Here is a 27,971-nt window from a genome sequence, read left to right on the forward strand (position 1 = left end):
TGACTCAGCGCCACAGCACACGAACACTCTGCAATATCAACGGAGGACACGGTCAGTGGATTAAGAGCTAGCTAAGGGAGCGCTCTCGAAGGAGCTGCCGCCGGGGAACCCTCATTGCGTGGAGGGGTTTCTAGCGGGTGTCTGCAGCAGGGATCGGGGCGAGGCCCGTTACCGTTCAGTACCTTCGTTGATGGTCTGGTGGAAAGTTAAGGGCCTGTGCTGGACTGGAGGATTGAACGGTCCCAGCTTGCCGTCAAGTCCGAACCCCACTTTGACCAGGCTCTGGCTGGAAGAATGGCTATTTCTGGCTGACCCACAAGAGGGGGATGGTTCTGGGGGCTTGCACGACTCTCGAGCCTGGCAGAGAGCGTCTGAACTCCCCCGGGGCTGGCACGTTCCTGCCACAACGACCGGGCTGATCCCCGTGGCCGTCTCGTCCCTAGGGATGCCAGGACCCTGGCTCTCAGGCCTTGTCGAGAGCACAGAGTGAACTCGAGGTCTGTAACGATGCTGCCTCTGGCAGGACACAACTGAGAGTATCAATTCAGGACAAATTGCTTAGAGCAGGGCAGTCACAGCCCAAAGTTGGGTGTCCTTTATTATTAAGGCACCAAACCAGCCAGACAGAGAGGACTTCGGTTTCACCCCACTGGCTAACCATAAGTTATACAAGCAATTCCCTCAGACACTCCAGTTTCCCAGTATCAGCACCAGTGCCACTCGTTATGGGGATGAATGGTTATGAAAACCAATACCCCAGGAAAAGAAAAAAGATTCTCCCAATCCCAAAGGACCAAGCCCCAGAAACAAGTCAAATGATAAATTAGCTCTTACCCAAAATATTCACTTATTGCCAATTCTTATTAACTAAAATTTATTAAAAAAGAAAAGAGAGAGAGTTGGTTGAAAGATCAATATACAGACAGATTTGAGTTCAATTTCTTGAGGTTCAGATACATAGCAGAGTTGGTGAGTTTGTAGTTGCCAAAAGTTTTTTTAGACATAGTCCAGAGGTTATAGTCCAATGTCCATATTCAGTGACTGGGGATCTCAGTTCTTATGGCCTAGGGTTTCCCTTCTTGAAACCCAAAGCAGATCTGAGATGAAGGATCATGTCCCAGGGTTTTTATACATTTCCAGCAGCCTCTTGGCCTGAGAAAACAATAGGCTTAACTTTGTCTCCCAAACATCCTGGCAATTAGCATAGGGTAATTTATCCATTAAACAGTTCAGATTCAGGTTACCCCATCTTCAAAGAGACATAGAGACAATAATACTATTTCACTCAAGTGTCTTCCTAAACGGTAATACTCCCTTTTTGATCTTTGAATCAGTAATAGACAAGACTTGTTTGCTTACATCACAAGCCGTGAGCAAACAGCTCCCCTTCTACCTCTGACAAGGCGGCTGCATTTCAAAGCTCTATTCGTTTACAGATCTTCCTAACTAGTCTTTAAAGTTCGGCCCCGGGTCAGGTCAGTCTGGGAGGTAATTAACTCTTTCTGGCCCTGTCACCTTTCAATGAGATATTATATTACACTCCTAACATCACAAGCTCCTAACGCACACCCAGCCTGGGGGCTGATGCTCACCTGAGTCTCCCGCTCTGCTCTGGCCCCTTGCTTGGGTCTAGGCTGGTGGGGAGGCCCTGTGTGACCGCTGGCACAGCCCAGCCCACGTGGCACTGACAGCGGGTGCTGAGGGTCTGTTCTGCCAGCCTGTCGCGGCCCCGAGGCAGCCTCCCTCCCCAGGTGGGCATTGCAGCTCTTACCCTGCCAGATCCTGCAGAGGGGGGGTAGGGCCAGAGCCGCGGTCAGGCCTGAATGCTGGTGCCCTCTGCTCCCCAGCCTAGCCGTGGCCCCTGGGAGCCAGGGCTGGTGCTATCAGTGGAGCAGAGGTTGCTGTTTGCTCAGCTGGGTGCTAAAGCCGTGGGTTAGAGCAGGGATCGGTGCCACCTCCCTGGGCGGGCAAGGAGAGAGCAGCTGGGCTACCACTCCCCCACCCCCGAGCTGGCCATGGGTCTCCAGGAAATGCTCAGGGCCCCAATGCTGTTGCATGCTGCACCTAGGCAGTGTTTGTGTGTCAGCCAGGAGAAGCCGGGCGGGGGCAGGGAACCCAGCGTTCTGCACGGGGAGGCACTCCAGTGTGTTGCGCTTGGAGCCAGGACTCCTGGGTCCTCTCCCCAGCTCTGCTGCTGGGAGGCCTGGGGCAAGCTACTCCCTTGCTCCGTGACTCGGTTTTCCCATGGGAAGGGTGGCTAATAACACCCCTTCTGCTGCACCCACCCAAGTCTCTTTCCTGGAGCAATGCGCTCAGTGGGGGTCTCTGGGGCCTTCTCTCTGTCGCCCTCCTGCGGAAGCTGCGGTACTGCCTTGCTTAGGGCTGTCAGCAATGCTGAGATGCTGTTCAAACAGAGCCGCCGGCAGCTCTGGGCCTTTGTGCGTCTCTTCTAAAGGCCACACCCTAGTCAGTAAGTCCCACAGTGCTCCTGGGGAGGGACCTGTCACCCCATCCCACCTTACAGAGGGGGAAACTGAGGCACGGAGTGGGGACGAGCCCTGCCCAAGCTCACACAATGAATGGGTGGCGGTTGAACCCTGGAATCCTGACTCTCAGCTCCTCCTGCTGTAACCACTAGACCCCACTCCCCTCCCAGAGCCGGGGATAGAACCCAGGAGTCCTGGCTCCCAGCTTCCCCCTGCTCTAACCACTAAATCCCACTCCCCTCCCAGAGCTGGGAATAGAACCCAGGAGTCCTGGCTCCCAGCCCCCCTGCTCTGGCCACTAAACCCCACTCCCCTCTCACATGGCCCCAGTGCACCATTGTGATGTCCCACCGCGGCACTCCCTGCGAGGTCAGTGTGTAACCGAGGGAACGGGATGCCTACATTCTGGGGGGGGGAGGTTCCGGGGGTCTCGGAGAGCCCTGGCTGTGCGGGGGGCTCACACAGCCACCGCCATGATCCCTGCCAGAGGGCTGCCACGCTGGGTCCTGCCCAGCCTCCTCGCTTCCTTTCACTTCAGCTCCCTCGTGGCCCTGAGCGGCCTGTTCTTCTCCTTCCCGTAAGCAGGCGGCCGGTTCGAACCCCCACTGGCTCAGCTGCACCGGGGTCTGTAATGGCCGCCCGCCCGTTCCTCCAGGCAGGAATTACAGCTCCTGACTGCTGGGCGTGGGCAGCCGGGACCCCGCGGGTGCTTTCCCGGACAGGCGTTTATCCCGGTGCTCTTAGCCAAAGCCTCTCCCGCTGCTGCCTCCACCCCAGAGGGGGCTGCAATCTGCCCTAAGGTGACCCTTGAACGCTTACAGACTGCGGAGTGCTTGGAGCTGCCCCGGGGAGAGGGGGGACGAGGACGAGGTCAATCCCAGATGGGCAGGCACCTTTGTGACCCAGCCCTGCAAACCCCACCTGCCCCCGAGCCCCGGCCGGTTATTGACCTACACTTCCTGGAAGCCAGCTCCGCCCAGGGCACAGCTTGGCAAGGGATCAGAGGGGACACAGGGTGATCTGGCCTGGCTGGGACAACGCCTCCCCCTCAGAGATGAGTCACCGGGGATAAGGGCAGCCGAGCAGGCCCAGCAAGGGCAGAGGGTGTCCGGCTGCAGAGAAGGGGAGAGGCCCTGGAGCGCCAGGCCCTGCTGGGCATGGAGAGAGGGCTGGGATGTGCCTGATGAATTTAGCACATGTTCCCCAGCACCTGAGCCCGTCCCCCTGGCAGGCAGAGCAGCTTGTGCTATGGGTCAGAGCCCCCTGGGGTGTCAAGAGGCCCAAGGCCTGTGGGGAGCCAGCCGGATAGGGGAGGGTTCTTCGTTCGCACGGTGTCTGTGTCGGGTTCAGAGCCATGCTGGGGCGGCCTTGCCAGCTGTAGATGGATTTCACTAGCCAGTGCGCAAATCCCCCAGAAGTCAGCATTGAAAGACAGAGCGTTCAGCCTCTGGACCTAGGCCCTTGTGCACCAGCCAGCGCCAATGAACACCCTGCACAGCTGGGCGGGTTGGCCCCATTTTACAGATGGGGAAACTGTGGCATGGAACCAGAGTGAGGTCAGGGGCCGACTCAGATGGCGTCAGCACCGGAGGCGGGATTAGAGCTCAGGGCCGCGCTGAGCCCATCTCTCCCACACACCCACTGAGACTCTAACTTCTCCATGGCAACTATCCCGCCAGCTGGGCAGGGTGCCAGGGCCACGGACGGGCCGCAGCAGAGTCCACGCCTGCCAGGGACGGGCCGCAGCAGAGAGGACACGAACCCTGGTGCCCAAATCAGATCAGTCCTTCCCTGAGGGTCAGAAAAGTCTGGGCCCCTTCCCCCTGGTTATTTTCACTGGGTCCGTCTCCACGGCGCCTGGGGGTGCACCTCCCCGCCCGGCACCACAGACGTGTACTCGTGCTTCGTCGGTGCCACGTGGGCTCTCAAGCCCACCCCCACCCCCAGCAGGAGGGGCTGAGCGGGAATGGCTGCCCCACCTCAGGAAGAGGGTCAGGGGTCTGCAGTGGCCACACATGGCCTCGATCTCCCCTTCCTCTGGGTGCGGGCAGATCCTGAGGGTGCAGCCCCCCATCCCCAGCCCTGCTGGCGTCTTTCTCTGCCAGCCAAGCACTGAGCAGCTCCCCCTGCTTAGCACCCAGAGCTCGCTGGCTGCAGGCTGCCACCCTCCCCTCTCTTTCGGTTTCAGATGCAGCTGGCTGGCCGTCCACGTGTCCCTGGCTTTCCCCCTGGTCACAGGCATCCTTTTCATCCCAGCCGTGGCCAACCTCCTGCTGGCCAGCTTCACGGACCCCGGGATCCTTCACCGAGGTAACAGGAGCACGGCCCGGGCTCCCGAGGGGAGGGCCAGGCAGCTGGGCCCTGTAGGCAGAGAAGGGACAGCTGGTCTTTGCTGTGAGGGCTCTGCAGTTCTCCCTGGCCCTCCAGCTCCCAGGGTGGGATGCCTCAAGTCACCGTCCGGGGTTTCCCTGGGTCCTGCAGAAGCCTAACTTACGGGCAGGACGGGGACGGGCACCTGACTGCCCCCCAGTGCCCCCCGTGGAGCTGCTCACCCAGCCACGGCTGCACAGACAGAGGCTGGAAGCCAGCAATGAGCAAATCTGCTTGACAAACATAACGTATTAAATCCCTGGCCTCTGGGAACTTGGGGTTAGAGATGAGGTGCGAGCTCAGATCCTCAAAGCACAGCCCCAGCCACTGGCGCTGGGGCGACTCCTCCGCAGCTGTTAGCAATATAGGGTCTATGACACGCTGTTGAGCAGTGACATCTACGTCCAGCAGAGGGCAGGATGCACAGATGCATTCGGCCGTTCCCTTCAATAATGAAAGCCACGTTCACCGTGCAATGCTCCGTCTCGGGTGGGGTGGCAGCACCTCCCCACTACCGAATAAGGGCCGTCGTGGGCCTGGCTGCAGCACGGCGGGCCGGCATCCTGGCTGCCAGCAATGAGTCAGAAAGAGCAGGAGGGAAAAACCAAAGCAAGAAAGAATCCAAGTAAAGTCCCCTCAGAGGCACACAGCACGCATGACTGCAGCGGTCTGCACTGAGCGGAACAGAGCGTCCCTGGACGTACAAGTGCAGGCCGCAGCCAGACCAGTCCCACCCAGCGCAGCTGCCAGTTTCTGCTCCTGTGGCCCAGGGCGGGGAGGGGGGTCTAGACACATCCTGGCCTGGAGGGGGATCTGGTAACCAAGGCTCCCTGAGAACGTGGCCTTTCCCTGGCCCTGGCACCCAGGAGGCCTGGAATGGCTCTGTCCCAAGCTGGCTTTTCCAGTGAGGCTGCGCTGGTGCGAGGGGCCAGCCGGGCAGCGCCAGAGGCAGACATGCCCACAGGAACCCACGCAGCCTGGACAGAAGCAGTGCAAGCTCCCCACTGGGCCCAGCCAAGGGCTCAGGCGGGTCTGTCTGGCCCAGCCAGTGCCGTCGGTGGTGGGTGTGTGACTGGCATGGCTGTCCCCTAGGAGCCAGGCTGAGGCCCTCCAAACTCCCCACATACCGGCTACAAGGCGGGACGCCTCCGAGTCTCCCAGCCAGCGCCGGTGGATTTCCGTGGCCTTCCACTACAAGCCACTGTCCCCTGCCCTCCAGCCTCCTCGCTTCACCCGCCTCCTAGCACCGCAGATCTCCTGGCAGCCCCACTGCCCGGGCATGGGCCACAGCCGGCTTCTCTCAGGGCAGCCTAGCGCCCCGCACGGGGACAGCAAAGCACCGTGGAGCTGGGAGCTGGGTCCCGGGGCTGGGCAGAGGGTCCAGGGAACAATCCACAACCTCCCTTGCCCTCATCGGTGCTTTGCGCTGTACATCAGGGCAGGGTCCTTGTTCCCCGGCGCCGCTCGGCCAGCCCAGCTCCCGAGCCTGCTTTGAGCTCCCTGCCCAGCTCCTTCTGAGGCCGGTGTCGGGCCAGGCCCTGTCGCTGGGAGTCACCCCACAGGCTCACCCCACGCTGTGTCTCCCGGAGCCAGGGGCCGAGGGCCGGGCCGGGTTAGTGATCCAGGCGCTTCGTGTCAAGGAGAGACGCTTCGATCTGCACTGGTGCCAGAAGTGCCAGTACTACTGCCCGCCACGGACCTTCCACTGCCCCTGGTGCAACGTCTGTGTGGAGGTGAGCCCGGCGGGGCTGCGCTCGGTACCCTAGCCTGGGAGCCTGCTAGCCCACCCGTACGCCCGAATACACACGCCGGCACAAACACAGCCACACACGGCCACAAACACAGACACCTGCACACACAGCCCCACACCACGTCCATAAGCCCATATACACACGCCGGCACAAACACAGCCACCCTGCACACGCAGATCTGTACCCGGTCCATGCACCCGTATACACACGCTGTCACAAACACAGCCACCCTGCACACGCAGATCTGTACCCGGCCCATGCACCCGTATACACACGCTGTCACAAACACAGCCACCCTGCACACGCAGATCTGTACCCGGCCCATGCACCCGTATACACACGCTGTCACAAACACAGCCACCCTGCACACGCAGATCTGTACCCGGTCCATGCACCCGTATACAAACGCTGTCACAAACACAGCCACCCTGCACACGCAGATCTGTATCCGGCCCATGCACCTGTATACACACGCCATCACAAACACAGCCACCCTGCACACGCAGATCTGCACCCGGCCCATGCACCCGTATACACACGCTGTCACAAACACAGCCACCCTGCACATGCAGATCTGCAGCTCCCCCATAGACTCACAGTCACGTACACCGCCTGAGCCCTCCCACACCTGTTCCTACTTCCCCATTAGCCGTAGGACAGGCTGGCTCACCGCGACACTGGGCCAACGGCTGCAGCTGCTCCTGGAGGGGGGCCCCTGGAGGGGGGCCGTGCAGTGGCCCAGCGGGGACGTGGCAGCGCTGACATCGGGCACTTTCCCTGCACCCCCAGGAGTTCGACCACCACTGTAAGTGGCTGAACAACTGCATTGGCTGCCGCAACTTCCGCTTCTTCTTCCTGTTCGTGGCCTTCCTGTGCGGCTACAACGTGGTGGTTCTGGCTTCCTGCATCACCTACCTGGTGCTCAACTCCCACCAGGCCTATGGCGCCGAGAAGATCTGTGCGTATCCTTGGAGAGACGAGCCAGGGCGTCCCGCTGCCACGGGTCCCTGAGCACCCAGCCCTGGGCGTCCCCCTGCCACAGGTCCCTGAGCACCCAGCCCTGGGCGCGCAGCTGGCACGGAGCATCCACCCCTGGGCGCACAGCTGGCACGGAGCACCCACCCCTGGGTGCACAGCTGGCACGGAGCACCCACCCCACCCCTGGGCACGCAGCTGGCATGATGCAAACGCACTGAGCTTCACCCCACACAGGCCAGGCCAGGCTCCAGGGGGCTGGGGCTGATCTTTGTGGTCCTTCAGGATGTCACACACACGCACACACAGGCTGTGTCCCACACTCAGTGGGAGGGCAGAGGACTCGCCCCTCAGACCTGGCTTTATATCCTTCCCTTACTCTCCTGCTGCCAGCATCATGGTGACCATCCCGGCCGCTCTCTACCTGCTGCCCCTCCTGATCCTGGTGGGATCCCAGGCCAGTTTCATCACCCTCGCTAAACGCACCTATGAGCTCAAGGTATGGGGAGGAGGGATCCCAGCCTGGGGCTCAGGGCGTGGGAGCAGCAGCTGGTGGCGGTAGAACCAGAGGGTAAAAGCTGCTCCAGGCTCTAGTCATGGGGAATCTGTCCAATAAAACAATTTGTGTGCGGGCACGTGTGTGTGTGTGTACATACGTGTGTACATGTGTGTGTACGTGTGCATGCATACATGTGCATGCGTATGGTGCATGTGCATGCAAGGGGCCTGATCCTGCAGCTCTGCTGCCTGCACTCCTGCCCCCCGACCCTCTTTCTCATCACTGGGATTCTTGCCTGCTCAGGCCCGCGTCAAAGGCGCCTGTGTGTGAGGCTGGGGGCGCTTCGGGGGGGCTCTGGCTCAGTCCGCTGGGACTGGCTGGTGCGCAGCGGTTGCATAACCAGCCCGGTTGCTCCAGCGCTCGCCAAGCCAAGCGGCTCGTGTGTGTTTTGGCGCGCTCACACGGCGCCCTTTGCTTTCCCAGCTGCGCGCCCGCCCTGGGAGCCCCTGAGTCTCGCTGGCTCTGAGAGCCGGTGCGTGCGCTGGGGATGGGGGGCTCGGGGCCGGCCTTGAAGAGACAGACCTCGCCCTGCAGGGTCCCTTCCAGGCCATCAGCCAGCCTGGTGGGGACATCAGTGCCGCTGGCTGACGGGCGCACGGGCTGGAGGCTTGGCCTCAGGAGGGGCTAGGCCAGCCATGCTCAGGGCACAGCCCCGGCGGCAATGGGGCCAGGATGCAGTTGACGGCCACAGTGCAGTGTTAGCGCCTCGGAGGCACGGCCCTGCAGGCGTCGTCCTCGCTCTGACACATGCCTCCAGCAAAGCATCGTCCTCCCCAGCTTGTTACGCTCTAGCCAGTCCCTGCCTCTGAAACTACAGCCGGTGCAGGTGCCAGCGCTGACCAGCGGAGGGCACCCTGCGTCCCTCCTGTGCCAGAGCCCCGTCCCCTGTGGGGGAGCACTGGTCCAGCACTCCCCAGCTCACCGCCTGTTGGGTCTCTTCTGTTCCCAGCTTCGCGAGGAGAGCAGAGCGAATCCCTTCGATCTGGGATGGGCCAGGAACTGGTACGCGGCCCTGTGTGCCCCACAGGGACCCAAGTGAGTGCAAGGCCCCAGATTACCCCCCTCCCGTCACAACCCCCTGGCTGGGGGACCAGCCGGGCTGGTCCCGGCTGGGGGTGCCGGGGCGAGCTGAGAACGCAGGCGATCGGCTGCAATCCCTAACCCCAGCCCAGGCAGGGACAGGACGCACCAGCCCTGGGAAGCCCCCGCTTTAAGAACTGTGGCGGCTGGGCTGAGTCATTGATCACCGGTGCCTCCTCCCTGGAATCTTATACATATTCTCTTGCATTAGGGCCCAGGGGCCCCAGTCAGGATCGGGGCCCCGTCGTGCTAGGCGCTGCATAAACATATACGAGGAATTGGTCCCTGTCCCAAAGAGCTTCCAATCTCAGCAGACAAGCACCATCCCGGGGCGGCGGAGGGAGTGGGGGGGACGGGATGTATGAGTGATCGAGGTGGCCGCGTGCACACGTCCCAGGAAAAGTCCCTGGACAGGAGCCGCGCTGTTTGCCGAGGGGCTTTCCCAGTGCTCCATCCCCCCGCCATGCTGTACTGAGCTCCGAGCGTTACCGGTGACTCGCCAAGGGGGGATTTCTGCAGGGAAGGGCGGCTCCCAGCTGGCCTTGCTGGGAATCACACACTCGCCTGCACCCTGCTGCCTGGCAGACGAGCCTTTGTGGACACCCCGTGGCTCTCTGGCTCCCAGCCTGGGCCGCCCCGGGGCCGTGCTCTGGACTCAGCACTCACGCAGGGGCCAATTCGCCACCATTCCCAGACCGGTTGGGGTTCCACTGTAGTGGGTCCCGGGTTCTAGCTCTGCATCGGCTGGGGCTCTGCCTTTAGAGCCTGCTTGCTGTGACCAGCGGGCATGGGAGCAGCTGCCTTCTGCCCGTCCAGGTACATGGTTAGAGCCGCCGAACCCAAGGCAGCGACCCGCAGGGGCAGGAAGGCCCCCGTGGCCCGGCTCCTTCCCCAGATGTCACGCCTGAACACGGCACCTCCTGGACTCTCATCCCACCGCTGCCCCCAGAACCTGCCTGGCCAGAGGCGGGCAGCCCAGGTGGGTGGCTACTTGTTCTCTGCCATGGGAAGCCTCCTGCAGGGCAGGGTCCCTGTGGGAGCCACGTCTCACAAGCAGCCTGCCCCGGAGGGGAGGGCTCAGCCGGGGTTACCAGTGGCCACCGGAGGCCGTCCCAGGACTAGCTGCACAGCTCTCTCCTTAATGGACCCTGTGCCCCTTTCCCTGTCCGGAGCGAGGACAGCCTGGCTCCAGGCCTTGAGCCCAGCACCATAGAACACCCTGGCATTCCCGGCTCCCTGGCCTCAGGAATGTCTGGAAGCAGCAGCAGCGTCCGGCCCCTCCCAGGTGGGATTTCACCTGCTCCCGAGAGGTGCGGCTGCCCTTAGCCCCCATTGAAGCCACAAGGGGGGGGACATGGGAGAGGTGCCAACGCCAGTGGTGGGCATGTCACTTTCCATTTGCACCTTGGCTCGGTGCGTCTCTCTGCAGGCTGGCGCCAAGGGGACCTGGTGGCCGGCAAGCCTAGAGAGGAAGACGAACGTGGCGATGACAGGTGAGCAGAACCTCCCAGATCGCTCCCCGGTCTCACCCAGCGTGGCACCCCCAGAGCCCTGCTTTCCTCCGGTCTTAGCTCTGGGGCTTCACAAAGTCCAGGGGTAAAATCTCCCTCCTCCCCCCGCCCCCAAAATCAATGGCAAAACTCCCATTGACTTCAGTAGGGGCCAGAATCTCCAAGCACTTTACAAAGGAGGGCAGTATCTTCATCCCCATGGTACAGCAGGGAAACTGAGGCACGGAGAGGGGAAGTGATGTATCAAAGGATCCCAACAGGCCAATGGCAGAGCTGGGAATAGAACCTATGTCTCTCAGTCCACTGGTCCATCCCCTAGGCCAAATGACTCGCCTTTTGTACCCCTGAGGCTTTTCCTTTGCCATTCGGGCAGTAAGGCTGGTGGGAGGTTGTGACAGAGACGGGAAAAGTCCCACCCAACAACACAGAGGCCGAGGTTTTCGTGTTAAAAGGAAAAGACTTGCCAGGCATGCCGGAGGCTTCACTGTGTCTCTTTTCCACTGGCGACATGTGAGTAGCTGTCATGAGCCTTGGAGGAAGGTTTGTCAGCTCCGTTCATGGCCGGGCTGGTCGGCATTTTCCGCGTTTTGATTTCTTGCTGCAGTTGTTGGCATTTCAGCAACTCCAATGCAAAACATCAATACAAACGTTCAGAGCAATGCTTGGAGCTTCTCCCCCACCGCTTGCGCTGGCCGATGCGGTTCCATCCTGGGAAACACTTTGTCACACACTTCGAAACAGACTGAAAACCCTTTCAATGAATTAGATGATCTTCACAGAACTGTTTGCTGTTTTCTACTCCCGGCTCCAACTCACGGATTGAGAGGCCAGAAGGGACAATTATGCTCATCTAATGTGACGTCCTGCATAGCACAGGACAGAAACACTCACCCAATGAAAAACTGAAATCGATTTTAATAAGAACAGAGTTAGAGTTAATTCAGATCCTACCCCACCCACCCACCCACATTTCCTGCCATTTTTGAGAGGTTTACAATCACAGTTAACTATTTTTAAATGTTTCTGCTCCCCTGTTGCTGTGTGAAGGACTCACACAATCAGCAGGGAAAAGGAAATCTGACTAAATAAGCTATAAAGGGGAAGTGGTGAAAATGACATATAAAGGAAACTGACAAATGAAAGAGAAATATTTTTCTCTTTAAATTTTAGTCACCTTCAGGGGCTTTCGGTAGCAATGACGGGAGGAAAATGTGCAGGCAGAAAGGTGATTATTAAGTTGACGTCACTCTGAAAGCATTTAAAGGCGGCAAAACACCAACATACGTTTAACAGATGGATCGTGGTTTTATACATTATGGGGTGTAATGTCCCATTTGGAGACATCCCATTTGAAATCCATTTGCTGCGGGAAAACACAGAATTTGTGTTTTTACAGAGAATCTTTAGCTTTTACATTTTGTGGAAAAAAAAAAAAAAACAGACAGTAGGCCCCCGTTTTTCCGAGTCTCCATTATCCAGCTCTCCGAATTAACCTAACCAGGACTGACTGCCCGTGCCCTGCCACCCAGGGCTTGGGCTGTCAGCCCCGGTTCAGGTCATACGGAGCGCCGGATAATGGAGACTTGGCGAAACGGGGTTCTGCGGCGTATCGATAAACCATGGCGCTCCACTGATAGATACCTGGACATATGGTGGCTGGGGAAACTAACGTTCAGCGTTTCATTTTAATTGCGGAAAAACACGGCTTTGAATGGCTTTTTATCGGAGAACTTTGAGCTCCCTGCTGATAACCAGGCTTTCATAGAACTCCTCTCAGCGCTGCACGCATCTGTACACAAAGCAAAGGGGTGACCAAGACTGTGACTTAGCATGAAACCGCCCGACAGTCCCAGAAAGGATGGCCTTGATCTGTGCGTGATCCTGCGTGCAGCTGCTCCAGCCAGGTCTCAGCAGGATTCCAGGCCCCGTGCGCCTGGCTCTGCCTGTTGGTTAAAGGCTAGGTTCTGAACATGACCCGACCTGCCCCCTCCCCTGCGGAGGAGGGGGTGCAGGGCCTGCCACAGATGGGCATCGACAGCCTTGACCGGGTGCTCAGCAGAGCTGGGAAGCAGGTCCCGAGCGCTGAGCCCTAGCAAACCTGGCCCTGAGCTCTCGGGAAACCCAGGCCCTAAGGGACTTGTCAAAGACCATGCAGGGGACGGGTGGCAGAGAGGGGACTAGAATCCAGCCCTGCTCTGTTAGCAGGTGCAGCCTTCTTTTGCTGATGGCCATGGCCTCTCCAGGGGACAAGCGGGAGTTGCTCCTCGTTAGGACTTCTTGTTCCACTTTCTCCTCTCCGGTCTCAGGCACGGCGGATGGCGGAGGAGGCACACACTGGAAATCCCAAATACACAGCAGCAGCAGAGCGGTCTCGCCCACGGCCGCGCTCCTTTCAGTGTCTGACATTTAAAGGGACCCCTGACGGCAGCTCCTGGTTTATTCCAGGCACGAAGGTTCCCCGAGAGAAAACCCTGGACAAACTGATGAATAAAGTTTCTATCCCCAAGCGCTTTTGGTCCATGTCTCAGCGGCTAAGACCTCAGAGCGATGGGCATTTTGGTGCTGGCCTGTAGGGGGCAGCACCCCTCTGCAGGTGCCCTGCCCGGCTCCTGCCTGCCTAGACGCCCGTTGTGCATGCGAGCCCTGGTTGGAGGGTGCATTTGGCCGGGCGATGCTAGAGGGCGAGGGACGGAGCTGGGCGCGCGATGGGAAAATCAGCTCGAAATTAGTTATGTCCATTATTCAAGCAGCCGCAGTGCAGGCAGGGCAAAATTCAGCCTCCCCCGCCACTCCTCACCAGGGGGGTGCCCGGTTCCCTGGCAGCGAGTGTGCGGCACTGCTCTGATTGGCACACCTCATGTCTCGCTCACCGGCAGCACATCCAGCCCCAGGGCAGGGGCGGGGCTGGACCAGCTGGGCAGAGAGACGGGCTTGAGTCACGTATCTGCCACTCCTCTCTGGCTGAGTGGGGCTGGAGGGGTTGAGGGGGGGGGATGGCGCCATCAACCACCTAGGGCAGAGATGGGGGCAGCCGTAGCCGGCCCAGCGAGGCCAGGAGCGACCCAGTCGCTGGTGCCCTGGGCTGAGACGTTGCGGGGAGCGTGCAACAGCTTGCACGGCTTCCGCCCATTCATCGGAATAGTTCTGCTCCTGGCTCCGGGTTTCATTTCCCTCCCCGCGGGGCTATAATTAAACTGGCGCCTCATTGGCGTGGGCTGTGGCACCAGCACTGGAGCTGGGCTGAAGATCTCGTGGCAGCAGGTGCCGCTCCACCGGGCCTGCGATGAGCTGGGCTCGCTCCACAGGCCCGGGCGCAGCCCCGAAGCAGCGGCCCAACAATGCATGGGACGCTGTGGGCCCCCGAGAGCCGTGCTCCGTAGGAACGACACGGGAGCCAACCAGAACCTGGCTGCCCATGAACCCAACGCGCGTCCCATGGGCTGGAGGGTGGCAAAACGTCCATCCCTCCGAGTGACCCCGCGTCGGAAGGGCAGCTAGCTGGAGAGGCTGTTCTTACACGCGCGGGGACCCGCTGGGCCTCACACCCACAGGGCCCGATTCTGGGCAGATCCCTGGAGCTGGGAACAGCGCCCGCGGGCAACGTCTATGCCGCCAGCGCTACACAGGGAGCCAAGTGTTTGGGGCCAGGCCCGCAGCTGGCGTCTGCTGACAGCGGCACCGCTAGGGCAGCCTGCAGCCGCTGGGGGATCTGGGCGTAGCTTTGTGCTGGCAGGAGCTGGGCGCACCAGACAGCCCCAACCCAGGCAGGGCCTGATCCAAGGCCCATAGACGCCAGCAGGAGAATTCCCATTAACTTCAGCGGGCGTCGGATCCGGCCTGTGGCATGACCCCCCCCCCCCTTCCCTCCCCGGTAGCGAACAGCTGCCTTTATCTGCGGTGGCTGGCGGGCGCGGGCGCGGGCGGGCGGGGCTGGCAGGGAAGAGGCCCCTCGGGCACTGGCATCGCACAGCGCTTTCCAGCTCCTCTATGCGAGGCAGGCAGCCTCCTTTCCCCAGCCCGGGCATTGCCCCAGAACAGCAGGGGGGGCGGGGGGGCTCGCTCGGCCAGGCTCCCCGCAGTAGGTTTGTTGTTAAGCTGCTTTCCCCAGACGTCTCCTGCCAGAGGTTCGCAGCCTTCCCAGCCTCGGGCTGGGTAACATCCAGCCTGTGTTACCCACTTGGCGACGGGCGCGTGTGTGGAGTGGGGCGTGTGATGGAGCTCAGGGTACCCAGGACTGAGTCACCCTGTTCCCCCCCCCCCAGCTCCAGCGTGAGGGCGTCTCTCTTGCGGTAGCTCCCTGACCCCGCCTGCCTTTCAACCACTCAAGCAATCTCCTCTGGGCTAGGCCAGCCCAGTCCTGCCAGCAGCTTAACGAGGGGTAACCCTCCTCCCCAAATCCTCTTGAATCCCTCCCCTGTGCTATCCAGCCCCTGACACCAGCTAATCACCGAAATCCCAGCTCCTCTGCCCCCATGGGAGCAGCGTACCCCAGTTTTACCTTTGCCCACAGCTCTTGGGGAACACTCAACACTGGTAATAAAGCCAGCGACAGTTTATTTAAGGAGATTCCACTCGAAACAAGAGAGAGTGATGGAAACAAACGATGCGAAATCACCCACCGCAAACCAGGCCCTACACTTCATAGAATCATAGAATCTCAGGGTTGGAAGGGACTTCAGGAGGTCATCTAGTCCCACCCCCTGCTCAAAGCAGGACCAACCCCAACTAAATCTATAGTTCCCTTTCCTATCTCGTACAGGAGGTTTCCCCACAAATCTCAGTCTGTTGCCTCATGGGAACCAGGATCCGAATGTTCATTGGACAGCCCTGCTGAGCGAGCGGCCTCCCCCGTGAATGGGGGCAGAGGACCTCTCCCCACTCGGTGTGCTTTCGTCTCTATTCACAGACAAGGTGGTTTCGCTCCTTTGCTGTTGGCTTTGATGATTTTCCATTGGCTGTTCCGGGATGGGGCCAGAGTAGACAACTGAGCTGTACATTACGTCACCGGCAACCCCATCCCGCATGACTAGACCATCACCAAGTGATATCACTGCCTGGTGACTCCTTTCAACCTTCAGACCACACGGGCATAACATTCAGTATAGTTACCTTCTTCTTAACGATTACCCGTACACACATCACATCATGATCATGCACATTGAAAAGTCACGCGCTTTCAGTGGAGACCTCCCACGCTATCCTCTGTGGACAAACACCCTGGAAGTAACATATTTGCTGCAGTGAGATTGCCAGGACTGAGCCAGGCGTTGCTTGTGTGGGACAGGCGACCCGTAGGCCATCCAGCACCAATGCGCCTCTCTGGCATTGTGAGTTACACGTCAGTTAGTGGGTGTGAGCGGGGACGGACGACTCTCGGTAATGTACATGCCGTACGCTCTCTCGGCCTCGCCTCTGTCACCTTTGGGGCGCAGGAAGGACTTGTGGGGTGCCCAGGCAGCGTGCTGGCCCCATGCCCAGCGGGATTTTCACCCCATGTCACCCAAGTTCAATGGTGAGGCCTTGGAGCAGAGAGATCTGTGATGCACCTTAGTTTCTAGGGGAGTTCCTTCCACAGCCGGGGGTCGGCCCCCAAGGAAGTTCTGTCCCTGTTATGATGGTGGGGAGTTGTCAACCCCACTCTTCATCAGCTCCGTTAGACACCCTGGGCCCTGGCCGTTGGGCACCATGAAGAGAAGGACTGAGGCCTTGAACTTGACTCGCTATTCTATGGGGCGCCAGTGTAGGGAGCGGCCTGGTCTGATGTGCTTGCAGCAACCGTGTTCCTGAGATGAGCTGCAGCTCTGCGGACGAGCTGGCGTTTCCTAAGGGCAGCTGGCTGCATGCCCAGGTGTATCACGTTGCTGTCATCCAGCCCCGAGGCGGGGCAGGTGTATGTAACGGAGGCCAGGTCTTTCTGCCCCAGGATGGGACGGAGTGTCCTAGCCGTGCAGAGGCCTGACTCTCATGCGAGAGCTCAGCGAGAACAAGGAACCTGGGAGCCCTCTCAACGAAGGACCGAACTGTCCAAGGACCGGCGTGAACCTCCAACCAGAGGAGGCCGCCCCATGGCTGCGAACTCCTCAAAGGGGATCACGTCAGGCTAGGATCCTGGCTTTGGGCAGGGGAACCAGCTCATGCCAAACCACTGTGGGACCCGCTTGATCGTCAGTTCAGAGAGGCAGAAACAACCCGTCGGCCCCGCCCTGCGGTGGGTTTGTGAGGGCTTGGCCCATTCTCCAGGGTGTCTTTTCCAAGAACTGAGTTGGCTTCAAAGGGCCAAAGTCTGGTCTTAGTTACACTGGTGCGAATCCGGGGTAATTGAATTGAGGCCAGGGGAGTTCATTCAGACTGACCCCAGTTCATCCTTGACAGTGCCCAAAATGTGCCCTGTGCCTCCGAGTGTGAATGAGGAGACCCTGCTCCAGCCCTGCAGTCAGACGGGATGCAGCGGGGCAGCTACCGAGCCACGGGGAGCCTCTGGGGCAGGGTGCTGGCCACAAGCGAGTGTGGCTGAAGGCTGGGGGGCGATGGCCTGGCAGACCGTCTCGCTCCGGGGGTGGAGTAACAGGCGGCATTGGCCATGGGTGGGTGCCAGCGTCAGGTAGAGCAAGAGCTGGGCTCGTGCTGTCACAGGAGAGGTGGGGTTGATGCAAATCCCCCCCATGTCATTGTACTGGGGCAGTTGTTACACCGGGGGCACTAGGCCCGGGAGTCCGTCTGGTGCTGCACAGATCACAGAGTCCTAAGTCCTAAGGAAGCAGCAGACGCTGGCCTCCGTGCGCACCGCACCCCGCTGGTCCCTCAAAACACGCACCGCTGACATCCGCCCGATTCGGGCTTGGAGGCGGGATGGGCGCCCCACAGTGCAAGGTGGTTTCTGCCATCTCCCCCTCCCCCCAGCCTTTACTGCTCCTGGCACTTGGAGGGAGGCTGGCTGGCTGGCTGGCCGGGGGGCGATTTTGTGGGGAAGTGACAAGCCCCTGGAGAGACGGGCTGAGGGCCAGCTGCTGTTCTCAGTTCTGCCAAGGTCAATCTGGAGTGAGTCTGTTTATTGGGTTAGCTCCACTGCTGACCCAAAGCGGAGCGGAGCCCCTCTGCGGAGCTCTGGGGGCCCGTCATGTCCTTCTATAAATGACCCAGAAGCAGCAAATCAGAAGTGTCTTCAAACTCAACGGGGCAGCCTGGGATCTCAGCCTCCTGCGCACAACCGGCCCTATGGTCCCCCCGCCCCACCGGGCCGCAGGGTCGCTGAGTCAGGCTGTTTTGGACCGAGGGGGGAGCGAATTCCCTCATGCAGGGCTCCGCTCTGGCCTGGGGAGAGACGCGTCGCCCGGCTTTGCGCTGCTGTGAGAGCAGAATCCGGCCCTGAGGAGGGAGGCCTCCCTGCAGCCACGGCTGGCACCGCAGCGTGATAGCAACTGCAGGACCCGTCACAATCTCCTCCTGCCACAGGCCGGGGTGGGGGGTCACGTGTGCTCAGTTCCAGGGAACAGCGGTGCTTTTCCGAGGCGCTCTGGACCCAGCCCCGCTCTCCTGCCGATAACAAGCCCTGCCCAGTTGCCAGCAGAGTGATACAGCCGGATGATTCCTCCGGGGACCATGTGTTACCCACAGATGGTCTTCTCAGGCCCCTTCTGGATGCGGACCAGCTGCTCCCAGGAGATATGGCGCAGGAGAGGAAGGCCATCCAGCTGGCTGGACGAACAGCCATAGGCTGCTCCGACACACTCAGCGGCCGAGACACATTGCACCCCAGTTCACTTCAGCCAGGAACCGCCTGTCATTTTCGGAGCAGGGTTTCAAGAGAACGCGGGTTTCTGCTCATACGCGCCAGGTTTAACCTGCCCATTGGCACTGGGGTTGGGAAGAAAATCGCACCCCGTCCCCCTGCCCTCCCCAGGGCAGGTCACAGCCAAAAACCCGTCTGGGGACTGGGCGTTCACCTTTCTCTGCAGCTGGGAGCAGGGCATCATCCATTCGAATCAACAGCACTGAACCCACATGGTCATTTTCCTGCAGCAGGTTTCTGGCCTTCTCTGGCAGGAGCTGGATGGGGTCTCAGAGGCAGCCCCGTCTGGATTTATAGTCTGCAGGCAGAACCCTGGTGGGGGGTGTCCATCCCCCTCGGGGATCAGTGGCCGTTAGGGAGCGCAGTCTAGTCATTGCCATACACAGACCCTAGCTCTGCTGCAGACTCCTGGGGTGACCTTGGACTGCCTCTGTGCCTCAGTTTCCCCCCCTGTAAAACAGGAGTAATAATACCGACCTGTCATGTAAGGGTGAGGAAGGTAGCGAGGCTTAATTCAACAACATGCCTCGAGTGCCAGCGCCGGAAGGGGCTCGAGAGGTGCCAAGTATTATTTAGAACTGGAGCTGGCATTTCCAAGGCTGCAGTCAGTGATCCTGTGCTAGCTTCAACCTGACACAAGTGTCAACGTCACCTGAATGGCCCTCAAAGGGCCTCTGTGCAGGTGTGAACAGGGCCTGAATTCTGCTGGGACGTGCCTGGGGGGGTCCCCGGGTGTAGCAATGCTTTTTGCTGAAGCCAGATCCGCTCAGCTTCGGTTCCTCCTGCTGCCAGGCTCAGCCCTCGCTAGCTGGGGCACATGGCCACTGGGGCACTACCAAAGGGGTCATTCCTTTGGTATGGGTCGGGACTAAACAACGAGGCTCTGACCTAAAGATTTCTGGTGCCCTTGACAAGTGCTGAGTCAATCGTCCCCATCCGGGGCAGAGACGGGGAGCCTGCTTTGCAGGGGATTTTCGCTAACCAAATTAGTGTTTCACTTCGGGGAAAAGCTGCCAGCAGAAGCCCCACCCGCCCCGCCCCTCGCCACAGGAGCAGGCGGGGCTGTTCTCATGAGACAGGGCTGGACTGAACCCCCGGCTCTGAGCTCTGCAGAGCACTGGGGGGTGGAGGCGGGGGGGTGTTCCGGGTCCAGATCCGGCTCAGAATTCTGCGGCTCAGGCCCAGCGCTGGCATGACGAAGGTGCCCAGCGTGCCAGAATAGAAAGGGTCCAAACATCGGTGCTTAAAGGATGACTGCCTTGAGATTCAGGAGGCCAGACGGGAGCTCCCCAGGCATGGACAATGTGGGGTTTTAGGTACCACTAAGGCCAGCCACAGGGCTAAAATCCTGAATTCAAGCAAACCGTCCTTGCGTCTCTGCAGCGCACAGGTCCCCAAGGGCTGTGGGGGAGTTAGCCAGCTAGTCGAGGTCTCTGCTGCAGCCCTCATGGGCTTGATTCCTTCTCCGGTCCTAGCACTATCACCACTGTAACAAACACAGCCCCGCAGGGCATAGCCTGGCGCACGCTGGAGCCTTGCCAGGGGCGTGCCGTGGAGAAGTGAAATTGCAATAAATAGGCAGCAGCAGGAAATATTGAAGAGTTGTCTCAGAATCAGCAGCCCACATCAGTCATGTAAAACCTCTTGCTACAGCAGCTTCTCAGCCTGGGGTCACCACCCAAGTCGGGACCACCCTGTTCCTCCCTGAGGGCTGGGAGGGGGTGCCCCGAGCCAACTCCCGATCTTATATCTATAACCCGTGTTCCCGCCATGGCCCCGGTAAGGGTAGCTGCTGGAGTCAGGAGACACCGGCCACTGCCCTGTGATGGAGGTTCAACACCCACATAATCCTGACCCATAGGAGTGCCTATCGACTGAGATCTGAGGCTCTTTACTCATCTGAAAATACTTCCATACCGGTGCTTCTGGGATTACGTCTTTTCATCCCCAGAAGGTTTTTCCTCACTCATCCATGTGGTGCCACTCTGTCCTGTCCTCAGAGAACTGAGACAGATTTCCTAGGTGAATTCTCCTAGCTATATTGACATGGATCTCGCTAAGCCCTCCCTAGTGGGGAGTCTCTCCACCTGCACCACGGCCTCTCCATCTTGGGTGTCGTTGCGTGGCCTGTTTCCTCCCTGTGTCTCATCCCGTCTCTGCTAAGGCCCCGATCCTGCAAACGCACTCTTATTGAAGTACATGAGGCCTCACATTGAAGTCCAGGGGCCAACTCCCATCCTTCACTTACGCCCGTGGGAAATGTTTGCAGGACTGGGGACCTGCACCGTCAGCCCCTGTCTATTTGATTTGTCTGCGGGTTGTCAAACACCGTGAGGTGTGCCTGTGGCATACGGCTTTAATCTAGCTGACGCGGGTAACAATGGGAGTGAAGATGCAGTGGCCAGACATCAGCGCAGGTTGAGTACAGAGCCAGGGTACCAGGCAGGCCTGTACTGAGGTGGCCATCCCTGCTTTACTCTTATTACCCACTCTAGCTAGATTAAAGCTAGCACAGGTATGCTGACCGGTGCGACAACCACGCCTGGATTTGCTGTGTAGACATACCCTGTATGGAACCAGCACACGGGTGTTCAGCAAATGATAACAGCCACACAGGTAGGCAGTGAGCAATGAAATCCAACAACTTTCCAATGCCTCTTGCTCTTCTTAAAGCTGAATGTACATTTTACGTGATCCTAAAGTCACATTGCAATGAGCTAGGCTGTGTGTGTCCAGGATAATATCCTTTGCCCTTATAGAGAGCTTCTCGTCTGAAACGTGGTCTCAGTCATGCTTTCCAGAATGAGGCTCAGATTAGCTCGGTCCCTAGCAGCTGAACCCTGTCCAACACACAGTGGAGGGGGGGCAAGGAAGCTGATTTTGGGTCCTTTTCCAAGTGTAGACAGAGCCGCAGTGGACTCTTGCTGTACCTGATCTAGTGTGAGCTGCAGAGACTGCTCAAGATTAGTCTCTTCCGGCAGCAGGCAAGAGAGCTTCATTGAGTAGGTCAGGAGGCTTACAAATATCAGGCCTACCAGAGTCTCGCTAATTGCTCCAGCCTTCTCCCTTCTTTCCAGGCAGACTCACCGATGAAGACTGAGATGGCATCCCAGTTTCCAAACCCCGACAAACAGTTTGGAATTCCTCGGTGGTTTTTCCTCCCTGGTAAACTCTGTTTGCTTTTCCTTCAGAAGCCCATTTCCTGTACTGTGCTACCCCTGTCTGAAATGAAACCGCGAGCACATTTAGCAAGGAGCTTCGCAGCGTCCTGAAGGCATTGTGTCCTTCAAACACAGACTTGTTCATTGCAAGGTCTTTCATTAGCTCCTGAGGAGGGAGAGGCAATGCTTGAAATCTATACATTCATACCTCGGTTCCCACTTGCAAAAAAAATCATATTAAGTATTTCCCCACTCTGAAGGATGGCGTTCATCTCAGAGGTGGTGAAAGTTAAACACCTTGGATTTCTTTGAATGAAATCCAGCCTCTGAATCAAAGGTGCCTTGTTTAAAAACAGAAGGTCTTTTTCTTCCTTTGCCACCTGAAATATTATATGTCGGGGCTGATGGTTTTATTTCGTGAGAGTGATGGAGTAAAAAACATACAGGGTAAATGAACTGGGGCTGGGGGCGTTTTATTTGGTTTGCATTTTATTTTTATAGTCTGTCTCTGACAAGGAGGCTTCAGATCAAAATGCTGAAGATTTCAAAACAAAAAAAAGTGCCCCCAAAGCACTCCAAATACTTTTTAAGGGAGAATCAGCAAAAAGGAATGATGTCCCCCCCCCACCCCCTTTCTTCAGAAGAAGTAATTCACCCCCCACGTCACCACCACACATTTTTACCGAGAGAATTTTCATGGCTCAAGCACAGTAGAGTGAAAAATTCACCTCTCTTTGACCGCCTAAGCCAGATCCTCAGGTGGTGCAAACTGGCATTGCTCCCCTGTCATCCATGGGGCTACACCGATTTACGCTAGCTGACGATCTGGCCCATCAGCTCTAAAAATAGAGTGATTAAAAATGGCATGTAATCATTCAATTGATCGATCTCCACTCTTATAGAGAGAGCACAATGCTCTGGGCCTGGCAGTGATCTGAGCTCATGCACAGTTGTGTGTTAGCATATTCCAAAAAGCAACCGTGAGTGCACACCACTTTTCATCTAAAGTGCAGTACAGCTCTCTCCTCACTTAGGTGATAAGAGATCATTTGCAGAGCTTCCCAACCAGCAAGACACTACAATACTGAATGACAAGTGACTTAGGCAATTGATTCATAAAAGCTGCAGTCCTGATACGTTACTCGTTACCTAGGACCCTCGAGATAACGTACACCCCTAATGAACAGAAGCTACTTCGAGCTGCCTCCTTGTACCTCCATAAACACCACAGATGAGCCCTTGAGTCCTACTTCCACTCTGACAGTGTCTCCATCTGTGGCCTCCTGCATATCATAGCATTGATCTGTGCCTCGGTTTCCCCATCTGTAAACTGAGGATCATAGCACTGACTCACCTGGAGTATCATGAGGATTTCATTAGTTAATCCTGCCGCAGCAAGGGGAAGAGGGAAAGCATTAGGTAAGTGCTCAGCACTGGCGTTCAGAGGAAGCCAGGAAAAACAGCTCGTTTTTTTCACAACAGCTTTTCCAAAGGTACAGAACAGACAAACCAAGTGAGTTATTAGTGTGGTCCAAAAGTTACCCACGCCCATTTGTTCACTGTGCCATGCTTAGCCTGGCGGGGTTAGCAGGAAATTCCTGGCCTCGCAGTCAAGCCTTCTGTTGTCTCTCAGATCACCGCAGGAATGTAACGTAACGAGCCAGCTAGAGAGAAAGAGTGGTCAGGTGCATCACGTCCTTTCCTTAGAACTATTCACCTGTGTGTCATAGGCACTGTACTGCTAACAGCCAGTGGAGATTCCACTTCAGACCAGTACCCAATCAAGTGCCACGTTTCCTGTCTTTCTTAATGTCAGATGCTTAAGAAGAAATTTTAAAACTGCCCTGCCCAGCGCAACATGTGTGAGCCGGCAGACCAGGGGCCAGCTCATGCCAGAGTTCCCGTGTCTCAATGGAACACTGACAGCTACAGAGCTGAAATCAGCCGGCTCACCTGTCTGCTAGTATTGTTAAAATAGGGGTTACAATGATAAGAAAGTGTTTAGACTTTACCGAATGCTTATCAGTTGCTGCCTGCATTAATCTCACTCACAACATCTGTACTGTAAGGGACTATCTGAGTAGTTGTATTGTGAGCCTCTGTGACTATGTAAATCACCAGACGAGAGAGATATTAACTAGTGTGATGGGCTAATCTTTGACGGAAGGTGTTGGTGGGTGTCCAGCCCAGCAGGAAAGGTCCAACGATACCAGACAATTGTGGGACGTTAAAGAGGCCAAAAGACACTGGTTGTTCTGCCCTCCTGCCTGTGAAGACGAGTCATGCAAGTGGATTCCTCTTGTCAATTGAATTTGCAGCTTTCTAGGCACAAGCAAGAGGTCCCCAGTCCTTAGCCTGGGGTAGCCCTAATGGACATAGAGGGCTTGCTGATTATAGAAGCTTCTATTGTCTTTTGAAACTTAAGAATGTAACTCATTTGTGTATCTATGATTACCTGCTTTTACCTTGTAAATAACTCTCATTTCATTTTCCTACTTAATAAATCTGTACGTAGTTTATTATGGGATTGGCTACAAGCATTGTCTTTGGTGTAAGATCTAAGGTGCAATTGACCTGGGATAAGTGACCGGTTCTTTGGGACTCAGAGTAACCTGAATGTTGCTGTGATTCTTGGTGTAAGGGACCATCTATCACAAAGGCAGGTTCACATGGGTGGCGAGACAGATCGGAGAGCCCAAGGGGACCGTCTGTGATTCCATATTAAGGCTGTTATGGTGCCTGAGGAATTTACACTTGACACTTGCTTGGTGAAATCTAAGTATAGAGCTCACAGCCAGTTTGGGGTTTGTGCCCTGCTTCCTGGCAGTCTGCCCTGAGACTGGTATTCACGCTCTTCAGTCACTGCCGGCAGCATTACAATATGCTTAGAAGAAAACATAAAGCACCTACTGAAATGTCCAATGCTATACCCCATGGGAGCAAGTGAATTTCTTCCTGGCCCCAGCTGGTGATCCCCTTATGCCCTGCCGCATGAGGGCTGAGATTTCTTGTCATTTTGGGCTCTGTAACTCCAGAGGCAGTCACATAACTGTCTCATCCGTCTGAATCCTGAAAAGCATTTTGCTTCAGTTATATGGTCTGTATTGTTTTAACACCGAGGCCAAAGAGTCCAGAATGCAAACATGCAGTTACAAACGTAAGATCACGAAGCAGGCGGTTGTTCTAAGCACCCTGGTGCTAAGGAAGGTCACCGAACCCCTCTCAAGGACTCAGATGACTTTCTGAGTTCAGCTCAGCAAGTGGAAGGGTTGTGTTACAGCTACAGACGGGACAGGAGATGAATGATGGTGATTTATAATTCCCGCTTCTCCCCCCTGTTTCACTTGGACTCACCTGTGGAAACTTGGCATATGACTTGCTGTCCCAAAGACTTGTGTCATCTGTTCCGAAGCAATGGCCTACTTGAAAAGGGAACCGAGATCAGGAAAGAAATACCACAGATAAAAAAAAAGAATCTGGAAAAATGTCACAAGCTCATCTCAACAGACCAAAAAAGCCATGAAAACTCAGGGCTAACTGCAGCCCCCTCCTTTGCCCCATGACCTGTACCTCACCTGACAGTGACAGAGGACAGACCATGAGCACTGGGTTATTTACCCTGTGACGCACAGTAGATTAGCTATTGTCCTTAATTCTTCATCGGCAGCAAATATTAGAAAACTTCCTGTTATCATATTCCCCCTGTATTTGGCACTGGTGCGACCACTGCTGGAATACTCTGTCCAGTTCTGGTGTCCACATTTCAGGAAGGATGTTGATACAGTGGAGAAGGTTCAGAGAAGAGCCACAAGAATGATTAAAGGATTGGAAAACCTGCCTCGTAGTGAAAGACTCCAGGAGCCCAACCTGTTTAGTTTAACAAAGAGAAGGTTAAGGGGTGACTAGATCACAGTTTATGAGTACCTACAAGGGTAACAGAAGTTTGATAATAGAGGGCTCTTTAATCTAGCAGACAGAGGTCTAACAAGGCTGGAAGCTGAAGCTAGACAAATTCAGACTAGAAATAAGGCACCAATGGTAATTAACCACTGGAACAATTTACCAAGGATCGTGGTGGATTCTCCGTCACGGACCATTTTTAAGCCCAGATGGCTGTTAATCAAATGAGAAGGAATTCAGGGAAGTCCTACGGCCTGTGTGACACAGGAGGTCAGAGCAGATGATCAAAATGCTCCCCTCCGGCCGGAGAAGCTATGCATGTGAGCACTCCGCGGGGAGTGCTGTCTCAGCTCCTATCAAGCTGACGAAATCTTCTCACCATCACTAGTAAAACATCCTTCTCTAGGGCCTCTGCCCAGCCTGGTGCCAGCTGGGGAGGAATGCTTGTTGCTGCCCTTCTCTCCAAGACAAAGAAGCAGGACCACGGCCCTTTATTTCCTGGCTGGGGAATGAGATTTTGCCCCGTGGTCCCAGGTTCAGATCCAGCCCAGGTCAGCAGGGCTAGTCCGTGGCACCTACATGCCCATCACAAACCCACTGCCACAACGTGCACTAGTTAGCTCCCTTGCTGGCAGGCTCAGTGGGGAGACTGAGGCTTGCAGCGAATGGACCCTGCGCTAGTCTCTCAGCCTTAGACGGAGCCGCGATGGCAGGCTGGGGTGGGGCAGCCGGCTCAGCCACGGCTCACGCCAGGTGGTGCCTAAGCTTTGCTCCCTGCACTTCGCCAGCAATGAGAAAAGCTGTTGGCGGTCTTTGCTTTTCTTCTGCTCCGCTGGAGATCGTTAAAGCAGCTCAGAAAGGCACCCAGAGACACCGAAAGCAAATGAACACGAAACAAGCCTAGGCCTGTCCACACACCCAGCCCACACTCTACAAACTAGGATTATTCATCCTGCGTTGACCCCTGAAACCCCATCAACGCAGGCAGTTCACAGCGGCAAACTCCTCTCACTCCTCCCAGGAGCGGCGCCAGGGCTTTTGGGTCCTTCCATGCTCCCGGTCGGCAGCCGCAATTCTGCGGCGGGGGAGGCATCCTTCCGCGCTCCTGGTCTTTGGGGCACTTCGGCAGCGGGTCCCAGAGCGAGTGAAGGACCTGCCGCAGAATTGCTGCCGAAGACCCGGAGCGCGGAAGGACCCCCTGCCGTTGAATTGCCGCCCCCCCCCAAATCCTGGTGCCCTAGGCGACCGCCTAGGTCCCCTAAATGGAAGCACCGGCCCTGACTCCTCCTGAACCAGCTAACACTGTGCAGCATTGCGGGAAGGCATCTCTCGGCCTTGCTTTTCAGCCTTAAGCACACTAAGGTTTGAGCCTCCTGTGCAGCCCCCGTGTGTGGACACAACTTGCACTTGTGCATGGGGGGTGTGCACAGGGGCAACTCACCCTGGCTTGGAATCATGCTGAGCTGATGTGAATGGTATCTACCCTGGAGGGTTGCTGCACTGCCGCTACCCTAGAAGCTAAACTCCCACGGCAAACACGGCTGCTGTCCCCCAGTTGCATGCCGCTGAGGTTCTGTTCTCTTCGGGGCCTTATTCTGCACCCACGGCTGCAGGAGCTGGAGCTTCCCGGGCTTCAAAAACAGAACCTCTGCCCGCTGCACAGCCCGCTCGCCTGTATTTCGTTTAGAGCCACATCCTGTTCCAACCAAAGAGACTGTTGCAGACGGCAATTCAGGTGCTTCGCTCTATGATGAAGCAATTTCCTGCGCCCGGGACACTCTGCCTGTGCGGCCTCTGGGTGTGTGTGTCCTACAGTTCTAACCGTCTGCGCGGTTTGGCGTGATCTGATAAGGAGCCGCTTGGATCGCCTAATGCAAGGTATAGTTCAGCATCGTATTGTGCTTTGCTGGCTCGACAAGTGCCCTGTCTAAATGATATAACCATAAAAGACATGGGGCTGGCAGATCGCAGTGCAGTGAGCTCCCGAGCAAGGCGCAAGAACCTGTCGTGCTAGGAGCTGTACCAACAAATTGAGACAGTTCCTGCACCAGAGAGTTTGCAATCCAGGAAACAAAGAATTCCCAGAGTTCTCCCGGGGCCTGGCTGCCTTTCGCCTCAAGATGACTAGAATTAATGCACATGACAGGAAATGCTCATGACATGACAACACACGCTCCCCGGGTTCGGTCACAGAGACCCCCCCTTGGGACTGTCACCTGACGTGCTGAGCCCGTTTTCCCTGCAGCTTGGGACTCCAGAACCCTGCCTTGTTGAGCCAGACACGCCAGCCTGCTGCAGGGTCTGTGCCCCCAAAGCTGCAGACTTAACTGAAAACAGCTCTGCAGGTTACCTGTTTCCAGCACCCAATGGGATCCAAACCCCAAATAAA

At 57.2% G+C, this 27,971-nt stretch overlaps 1 protein-coding gene and 1 long non-coding RNA gene across 2 annotated transcripts; one reads left to right on the plus strand and one right to left on the minus strand.

Annotated features, from left to right (window-relative positions):
- The first annotated feature begins 2,299 nt into the window (after positions 1 to 2,299).
- On the plus strand, positions 2,300 to 13,273 carry ZDHHC19 (zinc finger DHHC-type palmitoyltransferase 19). The gene is given in 9 exon segments (XM_065557531.1): positions 2,300 to 2,470; positions 4,675 to 4,796; positions 6,450 to 6,589; positions 7,397 to 7,569; positions 7,976 to 8,081; positions 9,091 to 9,176; positions 10,038 to 10,200; positions 10,651 to 10,714; positions 13,039 to 13,273. Coding segments are annotated over 9 exon segments (1,122 nt in total). The 5' UTR covers positions 2,300 to 2,306; the 3' UTR covers positions 13,143 to 13,273.
- Positions 13,274 to 23,211: 9,938 nt separating this feature from the next.
- LOC135973621 (uncharacterized) lies at positions 23,212 to 27,160 on the minus strand. Its single transcript, XR_010590534.1, has 3 exons — positions 27,024 to 27,160; positions 25,037 to 25,101; positions 23,212 to 23,346 (listed from the first exon to the last, which is right to left on the minus strand). It is a non-coding gene; the product is annotated as an uncharacterized LOC135973621 (long non-coding RNA).
- Between the last annotated feature and the right edge of the window lie 811 nt (positions 27,161 to 27,971).

This window comes from Chrysemys picta, chromosome 9 (genome assembly GCF_011386835.1).
Source record: "Chrysemys picta bellii isolate R12L10 chromosome 9, ASM1138683v2, whole genome shotgun sequence".
Taxonomy (NCBI): domain Eukaryota; kingdom Metazoa; phylum Chordata; order Testudines; family Emydidae; genus Chrysemys; species Chrysemys picta.